The sequence below is a fragment of the Pongo abelii genome, chromosome 5 (genome assembly GCF_028885655.2).
Source record: "Pongo abelii isolate AG06213 chromosome 5, NHGRI_mPonAbe1-v2.0_pri, whole genome shotgun sequence".
Taxonomy (NCBI): Eukaryota; Metazoa; Chordata; class Mammalia; order Primates; family Hominidae; genus Pongo; species Pongo abelii.
In genome coordinates, this window is record NC_071990.2 from 84,613,486 (window position 1) to 84,641,235 (window position 27,750).

Sequence of the window (27,750 nt, forward strand, 5' to 3'; positions counted from 1 at the left end):
TTATAATTTTTTTTCAAAACATTTAGAATGTAACTGATTGCTTAGATTGCTGATTAATTTTTTATGCTTTTACTGGTCAATTTTCGTTTAGTTAAATGTCAGGGCTGTTTTTCCTAGTAGTAATAACGTCACATAAGATGATCTTTGATAATTATGCCTAGTTAATCTTCTGAAGTGCTTAGAGACCTTTATCACATTCTGTTTATTAAGGAGGTAGCTATTTAAAAATATTTTTCCTCCTGCATTGGCATCAATATTGGGCCGGCCTACTCTTACTAAGAAGAATCCTACAGTCATCTGCAAATAAGTGTCCTGGGAGCTGTTTAGGAATGGGTGGTGGTGGTAGGAGGTAGATCATAATGTTCTGACATGCACACTTTTTGCTTCTTGTTTTTAGTTCATTCCCTTTCCTCACTTCAAGTATGTCTGTTTCCCTGAGTGTAATGTCTCTCTGGTTTATCTTCTCCAGAGAGCACACCTACACTTCTCATAGGATTGGGTAGGAGGGTTGTTCCTTGGTTATGTGAGATATGCCACAGAGGATTTGAGGATTATACTGCCTTTTTTTCTTTTTCTTTCTTTTTTTTTTTCTTTAGAGACAGGGTCTTGCTCCATTACCCAGGCTGGAATGCAGTGGTGCAGTACTAGCTCACTGCAGCCTCAGACTCCTGAGCTCAAGTGATCTTCCTGCCTCAGCCTCCTGAGTAGCTGGGGCTACAGGTGCATGCCACCATGCCTGGCTAACTTTTAAATTTTTTATAGAGATAGCATCTTGCTTTGTTGCCCAGGCTGGTCTTGAACTTTTGTCCCCAAGCAGCCCACCACTCCTTGGTCTCCCAGAGTGCTGGGATTACCAGGCATGAGCCACAACACCCAGCCTCATATGGCTTCTTGTACTGAATTCGATAACTTGTTACACTATGACTTTCGGAACTGCCTGGAATCTAATTCCTGTACCTTTTGGGGGTTCTGTGGAACAAATTGTTTTTTATAGAAGTTCCTCTCCACCTTATACATAAGCTTTAGTTTCATCTTTCTTCATTCTTCTAAGTATGTTATTACTCATCCGTTTGGTTTTCAGTCTTCCAGAACTTAGTTGCTGTCATCTCTTCTGATTTCTGTAGCTCTGTGATTTTATGTCTTATTTATCCTTTACAGCCATTTTAGAAAGTTTTCAGCATGTGGGAGACAAACGAACGCTTTTAATTCAGAAGTCCTAAGTTCTCTGTTGTCCTAACAGCTTTTAAGCCTTTTTAGTTACCATTCTTGAATATACCGAGACCACATTTACTTTAAATTATTATAAAATCAATGTGTCTTTCATTAATTTATTTTCCATTTGTCTTCATTGAAGTTGGCAAGTTTCATTGCCGAGTGCTCTAAAATAATATGCAGAGTTTCAGTGATTATAGCTGATTATCTCCTATTAGATCAAGACTCCAGCAAATGCCAACTATAAACTCAGACAACATATTTTAAAATACTATCTAAAGATACTGGTGAACAATCAAAAGCAGACAGGAACTAGAGGGTAACAGTCATCTATATTTAGAAGGAAGGATGTCACTGTGTGAGTTTCCCATTTCTTATGGCACTGAACTTGAGGTTATGTGTGTGTTGGTGCTGTGAAGGTGAAAACTCAGGTGGAGACTCAAAGTCTTACTGGCTTGAATAACTAGATGTCAGAAGTTGGGGCATCTGCAGTAACTGGAAAGTGGGGGAGAAAATCCAGAAAAAGATTCAGAGAAGGGTATAAACTGTCTAAATCTTGTATACGGGACAGACTCTATGCTACCTGAAGGCTAAAAACATTGAACAAAGGCTTCATTTTTCACCCCAGCAAAGGGGAAACAGTTTGGAGTTGTGTCCAGTCGAGTTAATTGCCTACTAAAACAGTCAATAATCTTTGCAGGAATATTACAGAATCCAAAGTTTCTACAACATATTTATAAGGTCAGAATATAATCCAAAGTTACTAGATGTACTCAAGAGAAAAGGCAGTTGTTGGAGTCTGACCCTGAGATGATCCAGATGTTGAATTTAGTTCACAAGTATTTTAAAGCACTATTTATAACTGTGCTAAGTAAGTAAGTAAAAGAATATATGATATGAGCCCGGCGCGGTGGCTCATGCCTATAATCCCAGCACTTTGGGAGCCCGAGGTGGGTGGATCACGAGGTTAGGAGATCGAGACCATCCTGGCTAACATGGTGAAACCCCGTCTCTACTAAAAATACAAAAAATTAGCCCATGCCTGTAGTCCCAGCTACTCGGGAGGCTGAGGTAGGAGAATCACTTGAGCCCGGGAAGCAGAGGTTGCAGTTGAGCCGAGATTGCGCCACTACACTCCAGCCTGGGTGACAGAGTGAGACTCCATCTCAAAAAAACAAACAAATAAAGGAATGTATGGATATAATGAATAAAAAACAGAAACTCTCAGAAGAATAGAAACTAAAAAATAGAAATTTAGAATTGAAAAATACATGAAATAACAAATTTGTTGAATGAGCTTAATAGCAGATTGGTGGCAATATAGACAAGACTTAATGAACTTGCAGATAGATGAATAGAAATGTCAAATCTGAAGAAAAGAGAGGAAAATTATCAGAAATAAAGTGAACAGGGACTCAGGGGCCTATCAGACAAAATAAAAATGTTTAATAAATGTGTCATTGGAATTCTAGAAGGAAAGGAATGAAAGAATGGGGCAGAAAAATATTTGAAGAAATAGTGGCCATATATTTTACAAATTTAGTGAGAGACATAAATTGTAAATTCAGAGGCTTAGCAAATCCAAACATAATCAATACAAAGAAAATAACATCTAGGCGCATCCTAAACTGCTAAAAGCTAACAAGGAGAAAATCTTGAAAGCTGCCAGAGAAAACACACTAGGAAATAATAAAAACGACTGCTGAAGAAAAAGTAACACCATCAACCCTGAATTCTGTACCCGTAGGGAGACAGAATTCTTTAAGGATAAAGATGAAATAAAGACTTTTTCAGATAAACCAAAACTGGAAATTTATTACCTGTAGATCTGCAATATAAGATAGATGCTAAAAGGCATTCATCAGGTTGAAAGTTAGTGATACCAGATAGAAGTTCAGATATTTAGGAGGCGGTAAATATGTGAGTAAGAGAAAATACTACTTTTTGTCCTCTTCATTTTCTAAAAACACATGTAAAAAATACATGACTTTAAAAGTTATAACATTGTATTGTGGAGTTAAAGGATAGGAGTTAGAGAGCAGTAAATGGTTCTTGTATTATGTGGGAAGGCATACAATATTAACTCTTAAGTAAGCAGGTAAAAGTTGAGGATATATACTACAGTTCCTAGAACAATCACTTGAAAAATAATTTAAAGAGGAAGGCCAAAAAGCCAATCGATTAAATGAAATTCTAAAAAAAGTTTGGTTAACCCAAAAGAAGGCAGGGAAAGAGAAAGAGAGACATATAACAGAACACTTGGGGCTGGGAGGGAGATTAGTAAAATCTCCCATATTAATAATTAAGTGTAAATGAATCAAGCGCTCTAATTAAAACTATTATAAATGATAGTTTATAATAATTATCTATGATGTAATTATAATAATCTATTGATAATTATCTTAATTATAGATAAGATAGCGATTATCTCTTTGTGTGCACCCATGTGTAGATGTATGTATTATCAAGACCTGACTACATGATGTCTATAAGAGATATACTTTAAAAACACAAATAGGCTAAAAGTAAATGTTTCAGAAAAAGTATGCTATCCAGCTAGTCAGTTTTATTATTGGTTGGACTATATTAGTATCTGATAAAAAGGATTATGAGGCAAAGAATCTTACCAGAGGTATAGACATTTTATAATGATAAAAAGGGTCATTTCATTAGGAAAACTGTTTATGCCTGTGATAGAAAAGATTCAAAAGGCATGAAGCTAACATTGATAGAATTGAGGGGTAGAATTAAAATCCTCAACCACAGTTGCATATTTTAACACCTTTCCTCAGCAGTCAACAGGAAGTAATTACAATAATGTGCAATTTCGTTACTGAACACAAGATGGCAAAGTAGTCACAGTAATTGTAGCAATCGACCTGTGCATTTGAATACAGTGAAATATGCCATAATTTTATCGTGTGAACACATCTTTTCTCCTCATTTATTTTATAGACAGGAAATGAACAGTGGTGAGTAATTGCAAGAATGCTACAGTATACTGGCATAATATTTGGTATATACGTGATAGGCATTAAATGAATTTTTGTTGAATGAATATAATGTGGGGCTTTTGGAATTAAATATTTGTTTGAATTTCAAAACCCAAAATTATTTTTTAATCTTATTACAGAAATACCGCTTTTACTTAAAGCAGTGGTTCTCAAACTTTTTGGTCTTAAAATATCTTTACTCTTTTAAAAATTGTTGAAGACTCCAAAGGACTATTGTTTAGGACATATCTATTGATATTTATCTTTCAAAAATTAAGAAATGTAAAGAATATTTTAAAAATAATTTTACAAATAATGAGCCCACTATATGTTATAAATAGTACCTATGTTTATGAAAAATAGAAAAGTAGCATTGTTTTACATTTTGGCAAATATCTTTAATGTGTGGCTTAATAGATGACAACTGTATTCTCATGGCATCTTCGATATTCTATCTTATTTGTCATGTAGTATCTTGAAAATGTTACACTTGTGAAAGAATGAGAATAGAAAAAGACAAATAACATCTTGGTATTACTATGAAGAATTTTTGACCTTGAGCCACCAAAAAGGTCTTAAGCTCCCTCAGGAGTCCCTAGACCATATTTTGACACTCTCTGACTTACAGAAGTAAACAAAGAAGAAGTGAAAAATTATTAATTAGTGGATATGTGGCCTGAACCATGGTGATACAGTTTACTCCTTATTGGTGAGCCGTTATGGTTCATATGTACGGTTACCTAACCTGAAAATTTGTGGGAACTTCATCTGGAAGATAGATTAGTAGGTGTAAAATGTCGCTTTAGTCTTACATTGTGCTGCCTTTAACCAAACCCTATCATATAGAGCTGGGTGTGAGATTAAGTTGGAGCATGCTGTAATCCAGTTCTGAATTGGTCTTCTGAGCTATTTGTGATGTGATTCAGATTTTATAGATGGCTTTTCTTCTCTGTGGAGAGTTGGAATAGTGACTAAAAAAGAGCTCTCTGAAATTGGAACCTCTAACTATTGCTGCTAAAAATGGAAAACAGTCTGGCAGGGCCTCAAAAGGTTAAATATAGAATACTCTGTGACCCACCAAATTTACTTTTAGTTGTATATACTCAAGAGAAACGAAAATATAAGTCCACACAAAAACTTGTACATGAATGTTAATAGCAACATTCTTCATGATAGCCAAAAACTGTGCCTTAGTTCATTTTCTGCTGCTTATAATGGAATACCTGAAACTGGGAAATTCATAAAGAAAGGAATTTATTTCTTACAGTTATAGAGGCTGAGAAGTCCAAGGTCAACAGGCCACATCTTGTGAGAGCCTTTTTGCTGGTGGGGACTCCCTGCAGAGTCCCGATGCAGTATAGGGCATCCCATGGTAAGGGGGCTGAGCATGCAAGCTCAGGTCTCTCTTCCTCTTTTCATAAAGCCACCAGTCCTACTCCCATGAACCCACTAATCCATTAATTCATGAATCTGCCCTCATGACCCAATCGCTTAAAGGCCCTACCATTCAGTACTGCCACATTGGGGATTAAATTTCCACATGAACTTTAGAGGGGACAAGTATTTAAACAATAGCAAAGTGGAACCAGCTCAAATGCTCATCCACTGATAAATAAATAAAATGTGGTATATCCATAGAAGAAATATTATCCATCCATAAAAAGAAAAAATACCGATACATGCAACATTATGGATGAATCTTGAAGGCACTATGCTACCTGAAAGAAGTTAGTCACAAAGACCACATATTGTATGATCCCATTTGTATGAAATGTCCAGAATATGCAAATCTGTAGAGACAGAAGGTAGACTAGTGGTTACCTAGGGGTAGGGTGGATGGGAGTAATGCCACGTGAGGATGTTTCTGTGTACTGTTAAATTGTAATATCTGTTATGTGGTTAGTGTTCCCTTTATGAGGACTCATAATTCTTCACAATATCAGGAGTTACTCCCTTTTGAAGAACTAATGAGCTAAACAAGTCTTCTTTGTTTTATTTTTAATAATTTTTAAAATTAGATAATGAGACCACTGTTACTAGTGTCTCTGTTGGCCTTGGCTGCTAGGAAGTTCAGGACTATATTAAATGCTCACAGTAACGCTGTTAGTGAGGTTAGACAATTGGTATACTTTCTTTTCTAATACACATTTTGTTGTGGGTTTTTAAAGTTTTTACACACAGACTTTCACAAACTTAAATTTAAATATTTTATTGTAGGATGCCCACAGTCTTTATCAGAGGCAATTGGGGTTAAATTGAAAACAAATAAATATAAAATGCACAAATGAAAAACTATAGGCAGTGTCTTTCAAGAGAGAAAGAATTCTTTCTGTATAAAAAGGCAATATTCGTTTTTAGGTATAAAAATGATATCCTTGAACTGAGCTTTTTAAAAAGGTGGTAAGCTACTAGGCACTGGATCTGTTCAAGCAGACGCTGGATGATGCTCTGTCTGTAAGATATTATAGATATATCTCCCAATGCTATCCCTCCCCCCTCCCCCCACACCACAACAGTCCCCGAAGTGTGATGTTCCCCTTCCTGTGTCCATGTGTTCTCATTGTTCAATTCCCACCTATGAGTGAGAATATGCGGTGTTTGGTTTTTTGTTCTTGCGATAGTTTACTGAGAATGATGATTTCCAATTTCATCCATGTCCCTACAAAGGACATGAACTCATCATTTTTTATGGCTGCATAGTATTCCATGGTGTATATGTGCCACATTTTCTTAATCCAGTCTATCATTGTTGGACATTTGGGTTGGTTCCAAGTCTTTGCTATTGTGAATAATGCCGCAATAAACATTCGTGTGCATGTGTCTTTATAGCAGCATGATTTATAGTCCTTTGGGTATATACCCAGTAATGAGATGGCTGGGTCAAATGGAATTTCTAGTTCTAGATCCCTGAGGAATCGCCACACTGACTTCCACAATGGTTGAACTAGTTTACAGTCCCACCAACAGTGTAAAAGTGTTCCTATTTCTCCACATCCTCTCCAGCACCTGTTGTTTCCTGACTTTTTAATGATCGCCATTCTAACTGGTGTGAGATGGTATCTCATTGTGGTTTTGATTTGCATTTCTCTGATGGCCAGTGATGGTGAGCATTTTTTCATGTGTTTTTTGGCTGCATAAATGTCTTCTTTTGAGAAGTGTCTGTTCATGTCCTTCGCCCACTTTTTGATGGGGTTGTTTGTTTTTTTCTTGTAAATTTGTTGGAGTTCATTGTAGATTCTGGATATTAGCCCTTTGTCAGATGAGTAGGTTGCGAAAATTTTCTCCCATTTTGTAGGTTGCCTGTTCACTCTGATGGTAGTTTCCTTTGCTGTGCAGAAACTCTTTAATTTAATTAGATCCCATTTGTCAATTTTGGCTTTTGTTGCCATTGCTTTTGGTGTTTTAGACATGAAGTCCTTGCCCATGCCTATGTCCTGAATGGTAATGCCTAGGTTTTCTTCCAGGGTTTTTATGGTTTTAGGTCTAACATTTAAGTCTTTAATCCATCTTGAATTGATTTTTGTATGAGTTGTAAGGAAGGGATCCAGTTTCAGCTTTGTACATATGGCTAGCCAGTTTTCCCAGCACCATTTATTAAATAGGGAATCCTTTCCCCATTTCTTGTTTTTCTCAGGTTTGTCAAAGATCAGATAGTTGTAGATATGTGGCATTATTTCTGACGGCTCTGTTCTGTTCCATTGATCTATATCTCTGTTTTGGTACCAGTACGATGCTGTTTTGGTTACTGTAGCCTTGTAGTATAGTTTGAAGTCAGGTAGTGTGATGCCTCCAGCTTTGTTCTTTTGGCTTAGGATTGACTTGGCGATGCGGGCTCTTTTTTGATTCCATATGAACTTTAAAATAGTTTTTTCCAATTCTGTGAAGAAAGTCATTGGTAACTTGATGGGGATGGCATTGAATGGTGGGTGCAGCGCACCAGCATGGCACATGTATACATACGTAACTTACCTGCACGCTGCACACATGTACCATAGAGCCTAAAGTATAATAATAATAATAATAATAATAATAATAAAAATAAAAATAAAAATAAAATAAAAAAAAGAAAATTTAAAATTACAAAAAAAAAAAAGAAATATAAATCATTCTACCCTAAAAAAAAAAAAAAAAAAAACAGTTATTTCTCACAGTACTAGAAGCTGGAAGTCCAAGAGTATAGTGCTTGCATCTGGTAAGGACCTTCATGCTCTATCATAATATGGCAAAAGGTCAGAAGCACAAGTGAGCACTTGAGACATAAAGAGGGGAAATTGGGCCAAATTCATCCTCTTTATCAGGAGCTCATTCTCAACGTAACTAAACCACTTCCTCAATAATGGTATTAATCTATTCATGAGAGTGGAGACTTGATAACCTAATAACCTCTTATTGGTTCCCACCTCCCAACACTGTTGCTTTGAGGATTAAGTTTCCAACACATGAACTTTTGGGGGACACATTCAAACCATAGCAATACACAAAGTCAAATTACAGAAAAAGTACTTGAATTTGACGGAAAATATTTGAATACAAATGAAGAAAATGTCTGGATATTATTAATGTTCCAGTTATCTTTGCTATGTAACAACCCATCCAAAAATGTACTGCTTAAAACAAAACAAAACAAAAAAATGAAAAAAAAACAAACAAAAAAGATATTATAGAGATAAAGCCTGTGCTGGATGAGGCTAAAAATTGCCTTAAAGTTCTCCTAGTCTTTAAGACTATCATTCTGTGATTTTGAAGTTTACATTTCTGACAACACAAAGTACTAAATGGTAATTTTAAAATGGGTAATTTTTATTCAAAGAACTTGTTTGAGAGCTCAGAATTCCAGATATAACACAAAAGAAGTAATTTAGTATGAAAAGATATTAAGAACAGGTACTACCAGTACATTGCCTAGAGAAACTCAGTGTAGTTATTGTTCTGAATATGTGTTTTAAATTGTGCTGCCTCTCTGCTATGATGAATTAGCTATACAGTGTACCCCTAATATTGCTAGGGCATTTAAAAATGATTTATTTAAACATTGGCGTATACCTTCCTGATACAACTGTTGTATTTTAGTTTTAATAAGTGGCTCTTCTGAACAGTTCTCAGTCAGTCCTTTTTTGGGTCTGTTCCTGGTTAGAGTTTAAAAAACAAAACACACACAAAAATAAAGTATCAGCATAAAGGAGGGGATGGGTGGGTGGGTGAATGGATAGATGGATGGATGGATAGATAGGTATTCTCCCTAAATCCCCCCTTTGCAACTGAAGATCACCCATGTCAGTGATCTAAAAATACCAGTTGGATTGTGACCAAGAGTCCTTATTTACAGTCCAGTTTTGCACCATGGAGGATTGGTGTTTCATGAATCTGTTTAAGCCCATTTTTGCTCTTAATGTTATTATTAGGATTTAGGTTTTGCAGAACTCACTAATAGCCTAGTATCAATTTGAGATTATGTCTGCTGGTCCATAATTATTATTTATTTATATTTAGTGAGTAATTGGATGCTCAGATCTGCCAGACCAGAGCAATTAGAGATGTGGGAATAAGTTAATAAAATTGCATCATTGGAAAATTTAGATGGTTTCAAAATTAGTTTCTAAAAACCAGGTGGAACTCATAGAAGGCTAGAACCTTACACATGAGAGATTTTATTTCTAAAAGCCATATATAGTACAAATAGAGTACAGGCATACCTTGTTTTATTGTGCTTCACTTTATTGTACCTTGCAGGTAATGGATTTTTTACAAATGGAAGATTTGTGGCAACTCTGTGTCTAACAACTTTTTGGCACCATTTTCCCAAGAGCATGTGCTCACTTCATGTCTCTGTGTCACACTTTGATAGTTCTTGCAAACTTTTTCATTATTATTGTATCTCTTATGATGATCTGTGATCAGTGATCTTGGTGTTACTATCGTAATAGTTTTGGAGTGCCACAAACCGAGCCCATATGAGATGGTAAACTGAATGGACAAATGTATATGTTCTCACTACTCCCCTGACTGACAATTCCTGTCTCACCTTCTTCTTGGGCCACTCCATTCCCTGAGACCCAACAATATTGAAATTAGGACAATTAATATCCCTACATTGGCCTCTGAGTGTTCCAAGTGAAGGAAATGTTGTATATCTCTCACTTCAAATAAAAAACTAGGAACGATTAAGCTTAGTGAGGAAGGCATGTTGAAAGCTGAAAAAGGCTGAAAGCAATGCCACTAGTGCCACACAGTTAGCTAAGCTGTGAATGCAAAGGAAAAGTTATTGAAGGAAATTAAAGTGCTATCCCAGTAAGCATATGAATGATAAAAGAAAGCAAAACGGCCTTATTGGTGATATGGAGAAAGCTTTAGTGGTGTGGATAGATTAAACCAGCTACAACATTCTCTTAAGCCAAAACCTGATTTGGAGCAGAATGCTAACTGTCTTCAATTCTAGGAAGGCTGAGAGAGGTGAGGAAGCTGTGGAAGAAAAGTTAGAAACTAGCAAAGGTTGGTTCATGAGGTTTAAGGAAATAAGCCACCTTCATAACTTAAAAGTGCAATGTGAAGCATCAAATGCTGATGTAGAAGCTGCAGCAAGTTATCCAGAAGATCTAGCTAAGATCAGTGATGCAGTTGAATACACGAAAAAACACATTTTCTTTGTAGATTAAATAGTCTTCTATTGGCTGAAGATGCCACATAGGAATTTCACAGCTAGAGAGGGGATGCCTGGGTTCAAAGCTTCAAAGGACAGTCTGACAGTCTGACTCTCTTGTTAAGGCCTAATGCAGCTGGTGACTTGAAGTCAGTGTCCATTTACCATTCCAAGAATCCTAGGGCCCTAGAGAATTATGCTAAGTCTACCCTGCCTGTGCTCTATAAGTAGGACAACAAAGCTTGGATGACAGTACATCAGTGTTCATAGCATGGTTTACTGAATATTTTAAGCTCAATGTTGAGACCTACTGCTCTTTAAAAAAGTTTCTTTTCAAATTACTACTCATTGACAATGCAGCTGGTCACCCAAGAGGTCTGATAGCAGTGTACATCATGCCTTCTCTATTAAGCTGTTCTTGCATTACTGTAAATAAATACCTGAGACTGAGACTAGGTAATATATAAAGAAAAGAGGTTTAATTGGCTCATGGTTCTGCAAGCTATACAGGAAACAGTGCTGGCATTGGCTTCTTGGGGAAGTCTTAGAGAGCTGTAACTCATGACAGAAGGCAAAGCAGGAGCAGGCACATCACATAGCAAAAGCAGAAGCAAGAAAAAGAAAGAGGAGGGGTGGAGGTGCCACACACTTTTAAATGACCAGATTCTTGAGAACTATTATGAAGACAGCACCAAGCCATGAGAGATCTGCCCCCATGATTCAGACAGCTTCCACCAGGCGCCACCTCCAGCACTGAGGATTACAATTCAACAGGAGATTTGGGCTGGGACAGATATACAAACTATATCACCTTCTAACATGGCATCCATCCTGCAGCCCATCAATCCAGGAGCCATCTTGATTTTCAAGTTTTATTATTTAAGAAATACATTTTATAAGGCTATGACTGCCGTAGATAGTGATTCCTGTGATGGATCTGGGAAAAGTAGATTGAAAATCTTCTGGAAAAGATTCACCATTCTAGATGCCATTAAGAACATTTGTGATTTATGAGGGGAGATCAAAGTATCAACAGTAATAGGAGTTTGGAAGAAGGTGATTCCAGCCCTCATGGGTAACTTTGAAGGGTTCAAGACTTGAGTGGAGGAAGTCACTGTAGATGTGACCACAGCTAGAAAACTAGAATTAGAAGTGGAGCCCAAAGATGTGACTGAAATTGCTGCGTGATAAAACTTGAATGGATGAAGAGTAGCTTCTTAGGGATGAGCAAAGAGAGTGGTTCTTGAGATGGAATCTACTCTTGGTGGAAGATACTGTGCACATTGTTGAAATGACAACAAAGGATTTAGAATATTACATACACTTAGTTCGTAAAACAACAGCAGGGTTTGAGAGGATTGACATCAATTTTGGAAGCAGTTCTACTGTGAGTAAAATGCTATTAGACAACATTGCATGCTACAGATAAATCTCTCATGAAAGGTCGAGTCAGTTGAATGGCAAACTTTACTGTCAACTTATTTTAAGAAATTGCCACAGCCACCTCAGCCTTAAGCACCCAACATGCTGATCAGTCAGCAACCATCAACATCGAGGCAAGACATTTCACCAGCAAAACGTTTAACTCAGTTAAGGCTCAGATGATATTAGCATTTTTATCAAAGTATATTTAATAAAGGTATGTACATTATTGTCTTAGACGTAATGTTATTGCACACTTAATAGACAACAATATAACGTGAACATAACTGTTATTTATTTTAGAGACAGGGCCTCGCTGTTTTTTCTGGCTGGAGTGCAGTGGCATGATCATGGCTCACTGCAGCCTCAAACTTCTGTGTTCAAGCGATCCGCCCACCTCAGCATCCCGAGTTGCAGGGGGACTACAGGCACACTCCCCCACGCCTGGCTAATTTTTAGTTTTTTTTTGTAGAGACAGGATCTCACTATGTTGCCCAGACTGGTCTTGAACTCCTAGCGTCAAGCAATCCTCCTGCCTCGGCCTCCCAAACTACCGGGATTACAGGCATAAGCCACCATGCCTGGCCTAAACATAACTTTCGTAGGCACTGGGAAACCAAAACATTAGTGTGACTTGCTTTATTTGCTTTACTGCAGTGGTCTGGAACCAAACCTGCAATATCTCTGAGGTACACCTGTATAATAAAGCATGAAGAAAAAGCATAAAGTTTGTTTTTTTGTGTTTGTATTTCTCTGCCACTTCCAGGGGTCCAAGTTTTTAGTTGTTCAGAAATACTTTTGAAAAGGAAAAAAAGGGAGATAAGAAGGAAGGAGAGAAAGAACAAAGAAGAGCCTCTGAATCAGAAGAAATGCACCTGTTCTGTTTTGGGGCTAGGTTTAAGTTTCATAATTAGCAAATTACTAACACAGCCAAGTGCTTTTTGATCTAATGCGTCTTGGACTGAGACACTATTTAACAGTGTTAATTCCCTGTAGTAAGGGATAGACATTCCTAGTTGTTTTCATCTGGAAAGCATGGGATACTCCTCATGTCCATGGAGTGATCCTAGCCCCTATCAGAAAGAAAGATAAGATTGTGACAGTATAAGGGTCAATGTAAAGGGCTAGCAGGTTAGCAGAGAACATGTATGGAATGTTCTAGGCTTTATGTGCTCATCATGGATAGCTGTTTAAGCTACCAGAAAAGCTGGTTGCTGAAACTCATGGAATTCCATCACAAATGATCATGGGTTGTAGATTTCTTGTTCTTGAGAAACTGTAGAACTCCAGTCAGGACTTGATTGTAGAGAAAGTTTGGAACTCTTGTTTGGGAGGCATCCTGTCTTAAAAAGCCTATTGGGCATAATTCTAATCCTAATCATTACCACTCACGTTTTTGGTCTCTGGATTTTGGAGCATTAAACAATGGGAAAAAATTCTTCTAAATCTTTTGGGACTCTAGGCATGTGGGGAAGGAAAAAAGAGGGAACTTAACTAGTTTTGTTCAGACTTATTTGGAATGCTGCTGAAAGAAATTCTGTGAATTTACTTCCTTTTGTGCTTACCTTTAAGAGACTTTATAAAGAAATCTGGACTGGTTGGTTATTTTCTAAAATATAGCTGGTCAAAAAACTGCAGTACTTTTCTTGGGTCTGAAATCCAACCTCTTCTTTTCTTCCAAGATTATTAGGATGAACATTTTAAGTTATCTGAGGTTATTTAAATTCATAGAAGTCATCATATAAAGAGGAAATAGTCCTGGATATTTTAAAAAAAACAGTCGTTGTTATTGCACTTTCGTGATGTCTTTAGGGCTAGATTTGTCTGGTATCTATTTAGTTTTCAAGAATGAAAAAGCAACTTACTTCCTTGGGAGAGCTATGCATTGAGATATTTTGTCTTTGTTGTTCCCTATTCCTCTTTCTTAAAAGATAAAAATAAATAACAGTTGAATAGATGAAAGAAATATTTGGAGAAGACAAAATGATTAAATTCTGAATAATAATCTTTGAGAAGAGTTGGGCTTCCTTTTCACAGAGCGTGCCTAAGTGGTCACCATTGCTTAACCTTTGCTGAGATGATCAGAAACCGGGATTAGAGCTTGATTCTTTTTTCATCAGATACTTCTACCAGGGCAATATGGAAATGTTTTGACTGTGTAGTAGTCACTTTCTCTCTCTTCCTCTCTCTCTCCCTCTGTGCGTGTGTGTACTTTCAAAAATTATATACACAGTATTTCATTTCTTTGTGTTGGGAGGCAATTTTCTTTTGCATTTCTGCATGTCTTGTGAGCAGAGGCAGTGTCTTTTTGTACAATCTTTTAAAGGATATTTGCATTGTGAACAACCTTGAATGTTAGTGTCTTCCTCTAAAACAAAGGACAGCTTTGCTTACTCTTCTGTATAATAAATATCTCCCTCAGGAACAAGGGCAGGCATGCTTATAAAAGATTCAAGTTTCCTGAGCTCAGAATTCCTCTTCTGTAAAGCAGCACATTAAGTGTGCCGGTATTACCTGGCCCTCTTCACATAGCACTCTTGTGAATTAGGGTTCAGTGAACTGACACAAATGTTTATATTCTGACTACTGCTATTGATGTGAGTGCTAAACTCTTCTTTGTCTCTGACCTAGGAGTCTCTTGTTTTCTGCCAGGACCCATGAAAGTGGCAGGTTAAGTTGTTTGCTTGCAAGTATGATGAAATCTCAGATCCTTTACAGTTAGTTCTTGATACTTTGAAATAACAGTGATTAATTAAATGGAACATATTTGGAAAGATTTATTGAAACATATTTATAAGTTTTACAATTTTTGAGAAGTTCATTTAGGATATTATTTCTGCTTGCTTTGATACAGGTTTCGTTTATAATGTCAGCCCTTATATGGAGTATCATCCTGGTGGAGAAGATGAACTAATGAGAGCAGCAGGATCAGATGGTACTGAACTTTTTGATCAGGTAAGATGTGCTGAAAGTAACCAAAGTATTCCAGTGGAAGAGTACTCTTAGATTTATCAGTGTGACATTTGTAGAAAGAAAGAAAATAGTTGCATAAATTCCAGATGCATTGGCTTGAATTTTGAAGTGTGGGAAGATGCTCACAAGTAGCAGCTGTTCGTTTAATTTGCCCTTTGAGTTATTAAAATTTTAGAGATGTTTCAAATCTGTGTCTAGGGGTCTTCTCTTAAGTGTTTGCTGCCTCCTTTGTTGGTAAGAGTTTATTCAGTCTTGATTACTTTTGATAATGATTGGCTTATGGGAGGTAGTGACAATTGGAAGCAGGAACATTGGGATCCACTGCTAACTTGCTGAATCACTTTAAACAAGTAACTTAGCTTCTTTTCTGTTAGTCCTTTGTCCCCTAGGGATTGCTATATATTCAGCCTACTGCTATATACTGAATTTGCATGTCATGTAGAAAGTTAGCCGATGGTGATTAATGAATAGAAACTAATTTTTCCTAGCATGATGGCAGAGATTCTGTATAGGTTATCTCAAAAGATATTTAAATTAGTCACTTTTCCCGTTATATTTACTAAAAACTAGCATTAGCTCTGAAACTATTTTAAAGTTATACATAATGTTGATTACTATCAGTTTGCCGAACTGTTATTCTGAGACAACAGTCTTTAGAAAGATAGAAATTTGCCTTTGTCTCATATATGCTTTATTTTATATTTTAATGATGATTAACCATGTTGTAATATTGGATTTTTATCATTTGAGATACCTGAATCAGGTTGGGTTATATTATAGCTGTTTTTTTGATCAAATATAATTTGATTTCTGTTCTTCCTATTTTCTCATCCATTTTAGGATTTGTTTTTTGACCATGTTGCCAGAAATAGAATTTGTTTTGTATGGTTGACCTTTGAACAATACAGGGATTGGGGTGTCAGCACCCTCACTCTCCCACGCAGGAGAAAATTCATGTATAACTTTTGGCTTCCCAAAAACTTAACTACTAACAGCCTACTGTTGACCAGAAGCCTTACTTATAACATAAACAGTCAATTAACATATATATGTATGTTATATGCATTATATACTATATTCTTATGATAAACTAAGCTAAAGAAAAGAAAATGCTATTAAGAAAATCATGAGGAAGAGAAAATACATTTACTATTCCTTAAGTGAAAGTGGATCATCATGAAGGTCTTCATCCTCATCTTCATCTTGAGTAGGCTGAGGAGGAAGAGGAGAAATAGGGAGGGTTGGTCTTTCTGTCTTGAAGTGTCAAAGGTAGATGAAAACCCATGTATAAATGGACTCGGTTGCAGTTCAAACCTGTGTTGTTCAAGGGCCCATTGTGTTTGAGAGCACTTAGGTGCATTTGCTTAAATGGCAGGATGTCATTTGCTGTTAAGAGTCATGTTTACTCTTGGTCATAACAGCATTCTCTTTGGAAGGTTTTTATTGCTGTTTTAAGGCAAGTTTCCATTGTCATTTGGTATTTGCTTTCTGTCTGTCTGCCTGCCTGCTGTCTATCTGTGTATCTATGAGACAGAGTCTCGATCTGTCCCCCAGGTTGGAGTGCAGTAGTGTGATCTTGGATCACTGCAACCTGCGCCTCCCAGGTTCAAGCAGTTCTCGTGCCTTAGCCTCCGGAGTAGCTGAGATTACAGGAGCGTGCCATCTCGCCTGGCTAATTTTTGTATTTTTAGTAGAGATGGGGTTTTGCCATGTTGACCAGGCTGGTCTTGAACTCTTGGCCTCAAGTACTCTGCCTGCCTCAGCTGCCCAAAGTGCTGGGATTATAGGTGTGAGCCACTGCACCTGGCCTGGTATTTGTTACCTAGCAATGCAAGCCAAATAGAAAGGTTTAGGAACATTTGCCTAAAAACTTACCTGCTATACTTTTCTCTTGAATCTGCCTCGTAACCTCCTAATGTTGAATGTACTGTGCCACAAGAAGAATTTCCAATAAAATCTAGTCTTATTTCTGTTCTTGAGTGTTATGAGGTTATATAGACCTTATTTAAGGAAAGCTTGTTTTGGAGAATTCACAAGAAGTGCTATATTGTTAAGTTTTCTAGTATTGAAAACAATATTTACTAGACTGCTAGATTCAGAACAATTAGATTGCATTCTTCTTGGCTTTAATAAAACCAGTGATGTTTAATTATTTATGACTTGCTCACCACAGAAGTAAACTAGAAACTACAGTGACGCTTGCATTTTTCAATATGAGAATTTACTTGTGCCCAGTATTTTAGCTGCACAAATAATAGTTATTTCCTTATTGTCCTATTTCTGTTTTTATCCCACCGCTGACCTCTTATCTTGCATTTCCAAATACCTGATAGGCAATTTGATGCCCTGTACTTCAACTCATTATGCCCTCAAATAATATCAAGTCATTTTCTTTCCTCTTTTTCCTTCTGTTTCCTGTTTCTTGTAATAGGGACTTGAAGTCCCAGAGTAATCTTTTTCATCTCTCCTTGTGCCCCAGTATCCAATCACTGGCCAAATCCTATGATCTGTCTTTTTTTCCCTTCCCACTACCTTAGTTCACCCTCTGTAGCCATATTATTTTAATACTGTCTTGATATCTTTACCTTCAGTATCAATTTAGGTAACATGACAGCTAGATTAGATTTCTTAAAGACAATCATCTTAGCACCTTGCTTGGCAACTCTCAGTGGCTCACCCCTGACAGGGAAATAAATTTACACTCGTTAGCCTGGCATGTGAGGTCCTAAAAGAATATATCAGGGTAAATATTCCCAACATGCATCTCACTTTGCACCCTTCCCTGCCTCTGATATCTATCATTCTATTCTGTATGTCAATGAGATCAAATTTTGTAGCTACTATGAGTGAAAACATGCAGTATTTGTCTTTCTCTGTCTGTGTATTTCACTTAATGTAATGATCTCCAGTTTCTTCCATGTTGCTGCTAGTGACATAATTTGATTCTTTTTTATGGCCAAATGATATTCCATTGTATGCATATATTATAACACATTCTCTTTATTTATCCGTTCCTTGTTTGTGGACACTTAGGTGGATTCCATATTTTTGCTATTGTGAATGGTGATGCAATAAACATGCAAATATAGGTGTCTCTTTGATGTAATGATTTATTTTACTTTGGATAGATACCCAGCAGTGGGATTGCTACGGTAGTTCTATTAATATTTTAGTTTTTTGAGAAATCTCCGTAGTTTTCCATAATGGTTGTACTAATTTACATTCCCAACAACAGTGTGTGAGTTCCATTTTCTTTTTTTTTTTTTTTTATTATACTTTAAGTTTTAGGGTACATGTGCACAACCTGCAGGTTTGTTACATATGTATACATGTGCCATGTTGGTGTGCTGCACCCATTAACTCGTCCTTTAGCATTAGGTATATCTCCTAATGCATCCCTCCCTCCTCCCCCCACCTCACAACAGGCCCCGGTGTGTGATGTTCCCCATCCTGTGTCCATGTGTTCTCATTGTTCAATTCCCACCTATGAGTGAGAACATGCGGTGTTTGGTTTTTTGTCCTTACAATAGTTTGCTGAGAATGATGGTTTCCAGCTTCATCCATGTCCCTACAAAGGACATGAGCTCATCATTTTTTATGGCTGCATAGTATTCCATGGTGTATATGTGCCACATTTTCTTAATCCAGTCTATCATTGTTGGACATTTGGATTGGTTCCAAGTCTTTGCTATTGTGAATAGTGCCACAATAAACATATGTGTGCATGTGTCTTTATAGCAGCATGATTTATAATCCTTTGGGTATATACCCAGTAATGAGATGGCTGGGTCAAATGGTAATTCTAGTTCTAGATCCCTGAGGAATCGCCACACTGACTTCCACAATGGTTGAACTAGTTTACAGTCCCACTAATAGTGTAAAAGTGTTCCTACTTCTCCACATCCTCTCCAGCACCTGTTGTTTCCTGACTTTTTAATGATCGCCATTCTAATTGGTGTGAGATGGTATCTCATTGTGGTTTTGATTTGCATTTCTCTGATGGCCAGTGGTGATGAGCATTTTTTCATATGTCTGTTGGCTGCATAAATGTCTTCTTTTGAGAAGTGTCTGTTCATATCCTTTGCCCACTTTTGGATGGGGTTGTTTGTTTTTTCTTGTAAATTTGTTGGAGTTCATTGTAGATTCTGGATATTAGCCCTTTGTCAGATGAGTAGATTGCAAAAATTTTCTCCCATTCTGTAGGTTGCCTGTTCACTCTGATGGTAGTTTCTTTTGCTGTGCAGAAGCTCTTTAGTTTAATGAGATCCCATTTGTCAATTTTGGCTTTTGTTGCCATTGCTTTTGATGTTTTAGACATGAAGTCCTTGCCCATGCCTATGTCCTGAATGGTATTGCCTAGGTTTTCTTGTAGGGTTTTTATGGTTTTAAACATTTAAAGACTTAAAAACATTTTTATGTTTTTATGGTAGGGTTTTTATGGTTTTAAACATTTAAAGACTTAAAAACATTTAAGTCTTTAATCTATCTTGAATTAATTTTTGTATAAGGTGTAAGGAAGGGATCCAGTTTCCGCTTTCTACATATGGCTAGCCAGTTTTCCCAGCACCATTTATTAAATAGGGAATACTTTCCCCGTTGCTTGTTTTTCTCAGGTTTGTCAAAGATCAGATAGTTGTAGATATGTGGCATTATTTCTGAGGGCACTGTTCTGTTCCATTGATCTATATCTCTGTTTTGGTACCAGTACCATGCTGTTTTGGTTACTGTAGCCTTGTAGTATAGTTTGAAGTCAGGTAGCGTGATGCCACCAGCTTTGTTCTTTTGGCTTAGGATTGACTTGGCGATGCGGGCTCTTTTTTGGTTCCATATGAACTTTAAAGTAGTTTTTTCCAATTCTGTGAAGAAAGTCATTGGTAGCTTGATGGGGATAGCATTGAATCTATAAATTACCTTGGGCAGTATGGCCATTTGCATGATATCGATTCTTCCTACCCATGAGCATGGAATGTTCTTCCATTGTTTGTATCCTCTTTTATTTCATTGAGCAGTGGTTTGTAGTTCTCCTTGAAGAGGTCCTTCACATCCCTTGTAAGTTGGATTCCTAAGTATTTTATTCTCTTTGAAGCAATTGTGAATGGGAGTTCACTCACGATTTGGCTCTTTGTTTGTCTGTTATTGGTTTATAAGAATGCTTGTTGTTTTTGCACATTGATTTTGTATCCTGAGACTTTGCTGAAGTTGTTTATCAGCTTAAGGAGATTTTGGGCTGAGGTTATGGGGTTTTCTAGATATACAATCATGTCATCTGCAAACAGGGACAATTTGACTTCCTCTTTTCCTAATTGAATACCTTTTATTTCCTTCTGCCTGAATGCCCTGGCCAGAACTTCCAACACTGTGTTGAACAGGAGTGGTGAGAGAGGGCATCCCTGTCTTGTGCCAGTTTTCAAAGGGAATGCTTCCAGTTTTTCCCATTCAGTATGATATTGGCTGTGGGTTTGTCATAGAAAGCTCTTACTATTTTGAGATACGTCCCATCAATACCTAATTTATTGAGAGTTTTTAGTATGAAGTGTTGTTGAATTTTGTCAAAGGCCTTTTCTGCATCTATTGAGATAATCATGTGGTTTTTTGTCTTTGGTTCTGTTTATATGCTGGATTGCATTCATTGATTTGCGTATATTGAACCAGCCTTGCATCCCAGGGATGAAGCCCACTTGATCATGGTGGATAAGCTTTTTGATGTGCTGCTGGATTTGGTTTGCCAGTATTTTATTGAGGATTTTTGCATCAGTGTTCATCAGGGATATTGGTCTAAAATTCTCTTTTTTGTTGTGTCTCTGCCAGGCTTTGGTATGAGGATGATGCTGGCCTCATAAAATGAGTTAGGGAGGATTCCCTCTTTTTCTATTGATTGGAATAGTTTCAGAAGGAATAGTACCAGCTCCTCCTTGTACCTCTGGTAGAATTCGGCTGTGAATCCATCTGGTCCTGGACTTTTTTTGGTTGGTAAGCTATTAATTATTGCCTCAATTTCAGAGCCTGTTATTGGTCTATTCAGGGATTCAACTTCTTCCTGGTTGAGTCTTGGGAGGGTGTATGTGTCGAGGAATTTATCCATTTCTTCTAGATTTTCTAGTTTATTTGCGTAGAGGTGTTTGTAGTATTCTCTGATGGTAGTTTGTATTTCTGTGGGATCGGTGGTGATATCCCCTTTATCATTTTTTATTGCGTCTGTTTGATTCTTCTCTCTTTTCTTCTTTATTAGTCTTACTAGGGGTCTATCAATTTTGTTGATCTTTTCGAAAAACCAGCTCCTGGATTCATTGATTTTTTGAAGGGTTTTTTGTGTCTATTTCCATCAGTTCTGCTCTGATCTTAGTTATTTCTTGCCTTCTGCTAGCTTTTGAATGTGTTTGCTCTTGCTTCTCTAGTTCTTTTGATTGTGATGTTAGGGTGTCGATTTTAGATCTTTCCTGCTTTCTCTTATGGGCATTTAGTGCTATAAGTTTCCCTCTATACACTACTTTGAATGTGTCCCAGAGATTCTGGTAAGTTGTGTCTTTATTCTCGTTGGTTTCAAAGAACATCTTTATTTCTGCCTTCATTTGTTTCTGTACCCAGTAGTCATTCAGGAGCAGGTTTTTCAGTTTCCATGTAGTTGAGTGGTTTTGAGTGAGTTTCTTAATCCTGAGTTCTAGTTTGATTGCACTGTGGTCTGAGAGGCAGTTTGTTATAATTTCTGTTCTTTTACTTTTGCTGAGGAGTGCTTTACTTCCAACTCAGTGGTCAATTTTGGAATAAGTGCGGTGTGGTGCTGAGAAGAATGTATATTCTGTTGGTTTGGGGTGGAGAGTTCTGTAGATGTCTATTAGGTCTGCTTGGTGCAGAGCTGAGTTCAATTCCTGGATATCCTTGTTAACTTTGTGTCTCGTTGATCTGTCTAATGTTGACAGTGGGGTGTTAAAGTCTCCCATTATTATTGTGTGGGAGTCTAAGTCTCTTTGTAGGTCTCTAAGGACTTGCTTTATGAATCTGGGTCCTCCTGTAGTGGGTGCATATGTATTTAGGATAGTTAGCTCTTCTTGTTGAATTGATCCCTTTACCATTATGTAGTGGCCTTCTTTGTCTCTTTTGATCTTTGTTGGTTTAAAGTCTGTTTTGTCAGAGACTAGGATTACAACCCCTGCCTTTTTTTGTTTTCCATTTGCTTGGTAGATCTTCTTCCATCCCTTTATTTTGAGCCTATGTGTGTCTCTGCACTTGAGATGGGTTTCCTGAATACAGCATACTGATGGGTCTTGACTCTTTATCCAGTTCGCCATTCTGTGTCTTTTAATGGAAGCATTTAGCCCATTTACGTTTAATGTTAATATTCTTATGTGTGAATTTGATCCTGTCATTATGATGTTAGCTAGTTATTTTGCTCGTTAGTTGATGCAGTTTCTTCCTAGCCTTGATGGTCTTTACAATTTGGCATGTTTTTGCAGTGGCTGCTGCCGGTTGTTCCTTTCCATGTTTAGTGCTCCCTTCAGGAGCTCTTTTAGGGCAGGCCTGGTGGTGACAAAATCTCTCAGCATTTTCTTGTCTGTAAAGGATTTTATTTCTCCTTCACTTACGAAGCTTAGTTTGGCTGGATATGAAATTCTGGGTTGAAAATTCTTTTCTTTAAGAATGTTGAATATTGGCCCCCACTCTCTTCTGGCTTGTAGAGTTTCTGCTGAGAGATCCACTGTTAGTCTGATGGACTTCCCTTTGTGGGTAACCCGACCTTTCTGTCTGACTGCCCTTAGCATTTTTCCCTTCATTTCAACTTTGGTGAATCTGACAATTATGTGTCTTGGAGTTGCTCTTCTCAAGGAGTATCTTTGTGGCATTCTCTGTATTTCCTGAATTTGAATGTTGGCCTGCCTTGCTAGATTGGGGAAGTTCTCCTGGATAATATCCTGCAGAGTGTTTTCCAACTTGGTTCCATTCTCCCCGTCACTTTCTGGTACCCCAGTCAGACGTAGATTTGGTCTTTTCACATAGTCCCATATTTCTTGAAGGCTTTGTTCATTTCTGAGTTCCCTTTTCTTTACATCCTCACCAGCGTCTATTATTTCTTGTTTTTTTTTTTTTTGTAATAGTCATTCTATCTGGGATAGGATGATATCTAATTATGGTTTTGATTTGCATGTCCCTGATGATCAGTGATATTGAGCATTTTTTCATATCCTCATCAGCCATTTGTCATCTTTTGAGAATTGTCTATTCATGTTCTTTGCCCACTTCTTATTGGGATTTCCTTTTCTTTTTTATGGTTGAGTTCCTTATATATTCTGGATATCAGTCCTTGTTAGATAAATAGAGTGCAGATATTTTCTCCCATTCAACATGTTGTCTCTTCACTCTCTTGATTGTTTCCTTTGCTGTATAGAACTTTTAAGTCTAATATAGTTACATTTGTCTATTTTTGTGTTAGTTGTCTGTGCTTTTGAGGTCTTAACCATAAAATCTTTGCTTAGACCAATGTCAGGAAGTGTTCTTCCAGTGTTTTCTTCTAGTGATTTTATAGTTTTGGGTCTATATTTTAAGTCTTTAATCCATTTCGAGTTGATTTTTTAATATGGTGAAAGATTGGAGTTCATTTTCATTCTTCTGCATATGGATATCCGATTTTCCCAGAACCATTTATTGAAGAAGGTGTCCTTTCCTCAGTGTATATTCTTGACATCATTGTTGAAAATTAGTTGGCTATAAATATGTGGATTTATTTCTGGGTTCTCTGTTCTGTTCCGTTGGTTTATATGTCTACTTTCATACCAATACTATGTTGTTTTGGTTACTATAGCCTTGGAATATATTTTGAAATCAGGTAGTATGATGTCACCATCTTTGTTCTTTTTGCTTAGGATTGCTTTGGCTATTCTAGTGGGTTTTTGGTTCCATATGAATTTTAGGATTGTTTTTTCTATTTCTGTGAAAAATAACGTGGCATTTTGATAAGGATTGCATTGATTCTGCATATTGCTTTGGGCTGTATGTTCCTTCTGATTGTTACTATTCTTCTGATCCATGAGCATAGTATATCTTTCCATTTGTTTGTGTCCTTTCACCAGTTGTGTTCTTTCATCAGTGTTCTGTAGTTTTACTTGTAGAGATCTTTCATCTCTTTGGTTAAATTTATCTGTAGCTTTCTTTCTTTGTGGCTATGGTTTATAGGATTGTCTTCTTGATTTCTTTTTCAGCTGTTTTATTATTGGCGTATAGAAACACTGCTGAGTTTCGTATGTTGATTTTGTGTCTTATAACTTTACTGAATTTGTTTATGAGCTCTAAGTTATTTGGGTGGAGTCTTTTGGTTTTTCTAAATAGAAAATAGTATTTGTGAAAAGGGACAGTTTGACTTTCTCTTTTCCAGTTTGGATGCTTTTTATTTCTTTCTCTTGCATTGCTCTGGCTAGAACTTCCAGTACTGTATTAAATAGGGGTAGTGAAAGTGGGCATCCTGTCTTGTTCCAGTTCTTAGTGAAAAGGCTTTTAACTTTTCCCAGTGCAATATGTTGTTAGCTGTGGGTTTGTCATATATGGCCTTTTATTATTTTGAGATATATTCCTTCTATGTCTAGTTTGTTGAGAGTTTTTATTATGTAGGAATGTTGAACTTTATGAAATACTTTTTTGTGTTACTGAGATGATCATACCATTTTTGTTTTTCATTCTGTTGATGTGATGTATCACATTTACTAATTTGTGTGTATGTTAAACAATCCCTGACTCCTTGGGATAAATTCCACTTCATCATGTTGTATTATATTTTTGATGTACTGTCAAATTCATTTGGCTAGTGTTTTCTTGACATTTTTCCATTTATGTTTATCAGTGATATTGTAGTTTTGTGGGGGTTTTTTGGTTGTTGTTTTTGTACACTTACTTGGTTTTGGTATCAGGGTAATGCTGGCCTTGTAGAATAAATTAGGGTGAATTCCCTTCTCTTCAATTTTTTAGAATAATTTGAGGAGGATTTTGATTTACTCTTCTTTCTACATTTGGTAAAATTTTACAGTGAATCCATCTAGTCCTTTGTTGTTGTTGTTGTTGTTGTTCTTGGGAGATTTTTTTTATTACTGATTCAATCTTGCTACTGGTTATTGGTCTGTTCATGTTTTCTATTTCTTCCTGATTCAATCTTGATAGGTTGTATGTTTCCAGGAATTCATCCATTTTCTCTAGGTTTTCCAGTTTGTTCATGTATAGTTGCTCATAATAGTCTCTGATGACTTTTATTTCTTTGGTATCAGTTGTGTTGTCTCCTTTTCATTTCTGATTTTGTTTACTTAGGTCTTCTCTTTTTTTGGTTGTTCTAGCTAGTGGGTTATCAATTTTGTTTTATCTTTTCAAAAATCAACTTTGTGTTTTATTGATCCTTTGTATCTTTTTAAAAAATCTATTTCATATAGTTCTGCTCTGACAGTTATTATTTCTTTTCTTCTCCTAATTTTGCCTTTGGTTTGTTCTTGCTTTTCTAGTTCCTTGAGGTGCATTGTAAGATTGTTTATTTGATATCTGTCAACTTTTTGGAGTAGGCATTTATTGCTATAAACTTCCCCCTTAGATACTGCTTTTGCTATTCCACAGGTTTTGGTATGCTGCATTTCCATTTTCATTTGTTTCAAGAAATTTTTTTATTTCCATTTTAATTTCTTCTTTGACCGAATAGTGATTCAGGGGCATGTTGTTTAATTTCCATGTATTTGTATGGTTTTGAAAGTTCCTGTTAGTATTGATTTATTTTACTGGGGTCTGAAAATATACTCAAGAGGATTTCAGTGCTTAAAAATATGTTGAGACTTGTTTTGTAGCCTAACATATGTCTGTCATGGACAATGTTATATGTGCTGATGAAAAAAAATGTGTATTCTGCAATCGTTTGATAAATGTTTTATAAATGTCTGCTAGGTCCATTGGTCTGAAGTCCAGTTTAAATCCAGTGTTTGTTGATTTTTCTCCTTAGATGATCCGTCTAATGCTGAGAATGGGATTTTGAACTCCCCCACTATTATTGTATTGGAGTTTCTCTCTCTTTTTAGATCAAATAATAATTTGCTTTTGAATGTGTTTTGTATATCATTCAATGAGTTCTTCAGTTCCAGAATTTCTGTTTGGTTCTTTTTCATGATGTCTATCACTTTTGTAAATTTCTCATTCATATTCTGAATTGTTTTTTGTATTGTTTTTTATAATTCTGTTTGTACCTCACTGAACTTCTTTAGAATCAATAATTTGAATTCTTTTTCTAGGATTCCATAAATTTCTTTTTGATTGGGATCTGTTGCCAGAGAATTATTGTGTTCCTTTGGAAGTGTCATATTTCGTTGCTTTTTCATGTTTCCTATGTCCTTATGTGGATATTGCACATCTGGTGTAACAGTCACTTCTTTCTGTTTTTTTTGTGTGTGTGTGTGTGTTTGTTTGTTTTTTGTTTTGTTTTGAGACAGAATCTCACCCTGTTGCCCAGGCTGGAGTGCAGCGGTGCAGCCTCAGCTCACTGCAACCTCTGCGTCCCAGGTTCAAGAGATTCTCCTGCCTCAGCCGCCCAAGCAGCTGGGACTACAGGCATGCGCCTCCACGCCTGGCTAATTTTTTTGTATTTTTAGTAGAGATGGGGTTTCACCATGTTGGCCAGACTGGTCTCGAACTCTTGACCTCAGGTGATCCTACCGCCTTGGTCTCCCAAAGTGCTGAGCCACCGTGCCCGGCCCTTTTTCAGTTTTTTTTAATTTGCTTTCATATGGGCGAAATTTTTCCTGTAGATGTATCTGTGATGTTGGTGGGGTAGGACACTTTGGCTTTGATCTTGGGTGTGTGCAGTAGTGTAGTCTCTATATGATTTCTTCAGGTGTAAACGGCATCAATGACGATTGTGACTTCCTCGGTGTATTAGGGTACAATTATTGGTGGAGGCTGCGATGAAGTTTTGCTGGTTACTAGGACCCCAAGTAGGTTAGTCTTTGGGCCCCAGTGGTGGGAGCAATGGGCTAAGCATGTCTGTCCTTGGGCCCCAGGATGGCATATGCTGGCACCAGGGTTAGTTCATCAAGGCAGGTTGATTCTTGGGCCTCTTGGTGGCCTAGTTGGATCCCAATAGTGGCAACAGTGGGTGAGTTATTGGGCCCCTGGGCAGGTGGTGTGGCATGGGTGATGACAGTGGCAGTGGCAGGATGACCTCTGGGTCCCAGGTGGTACACGCTTATGTTGGTGGAGGCTGTTATGGGCTGTGCAGGCCAGTCTCTAACCCTGCAGATGGCATGTGCAAGGAGGTGCTAGCTGTGGTGATAGCAGCCAGGTTGGTATGTCCAACCTCAGGACCCTGGGAGGAGTGTTCAGGTGCCAGTGTGTTGGACTGGGCTGGGCAATCTCCTGGCCCTCAAACTGTGCTGTGGAATAGGCAGAGGGGGATGAGGCCAGCCATGGTAGGCATGGTAGGCAGGAGCAATCCCCAGGCCATCAGCGGAATGCTCAGGTGGAGGGAGACAGCAGTTGTGGTGATACCCTGCCACTGGGCAGAGT

The 27,750-nt window shown here is 37.3% G+C and overlaps 1 protein-coding gene across 9 annotated transcripts in view; it reads left to right on the forward strand.

The window, feature by feature from the left end:
• Positions 1 to 27,750, forward strand: part of LOC100450705 (cytochrome b5 reductase 4) — a 128,913-nt gene that overhangs the window by 20,960 nt on the left and 80,203 nt on the right. For all 9 annotated transcript variants that reach the window (XR_008526271.2, XM_002817103.3, XM_054557815.2 and 6 more), the window contains exon 3: positions 15,119 to 15,219. Coding sequence is in view for 8 of the 9 variants with exons in the window: in XM_002817103.3 (XP_002817149.3) it covers positions 15,119 to 15,219 (101 nt within the window). In the remaining variant the exon portion in view is untranslated. The remainder of the gene's footprint in view (positions 1 to 15,118; positions 15,220 to 27,750) is intronic.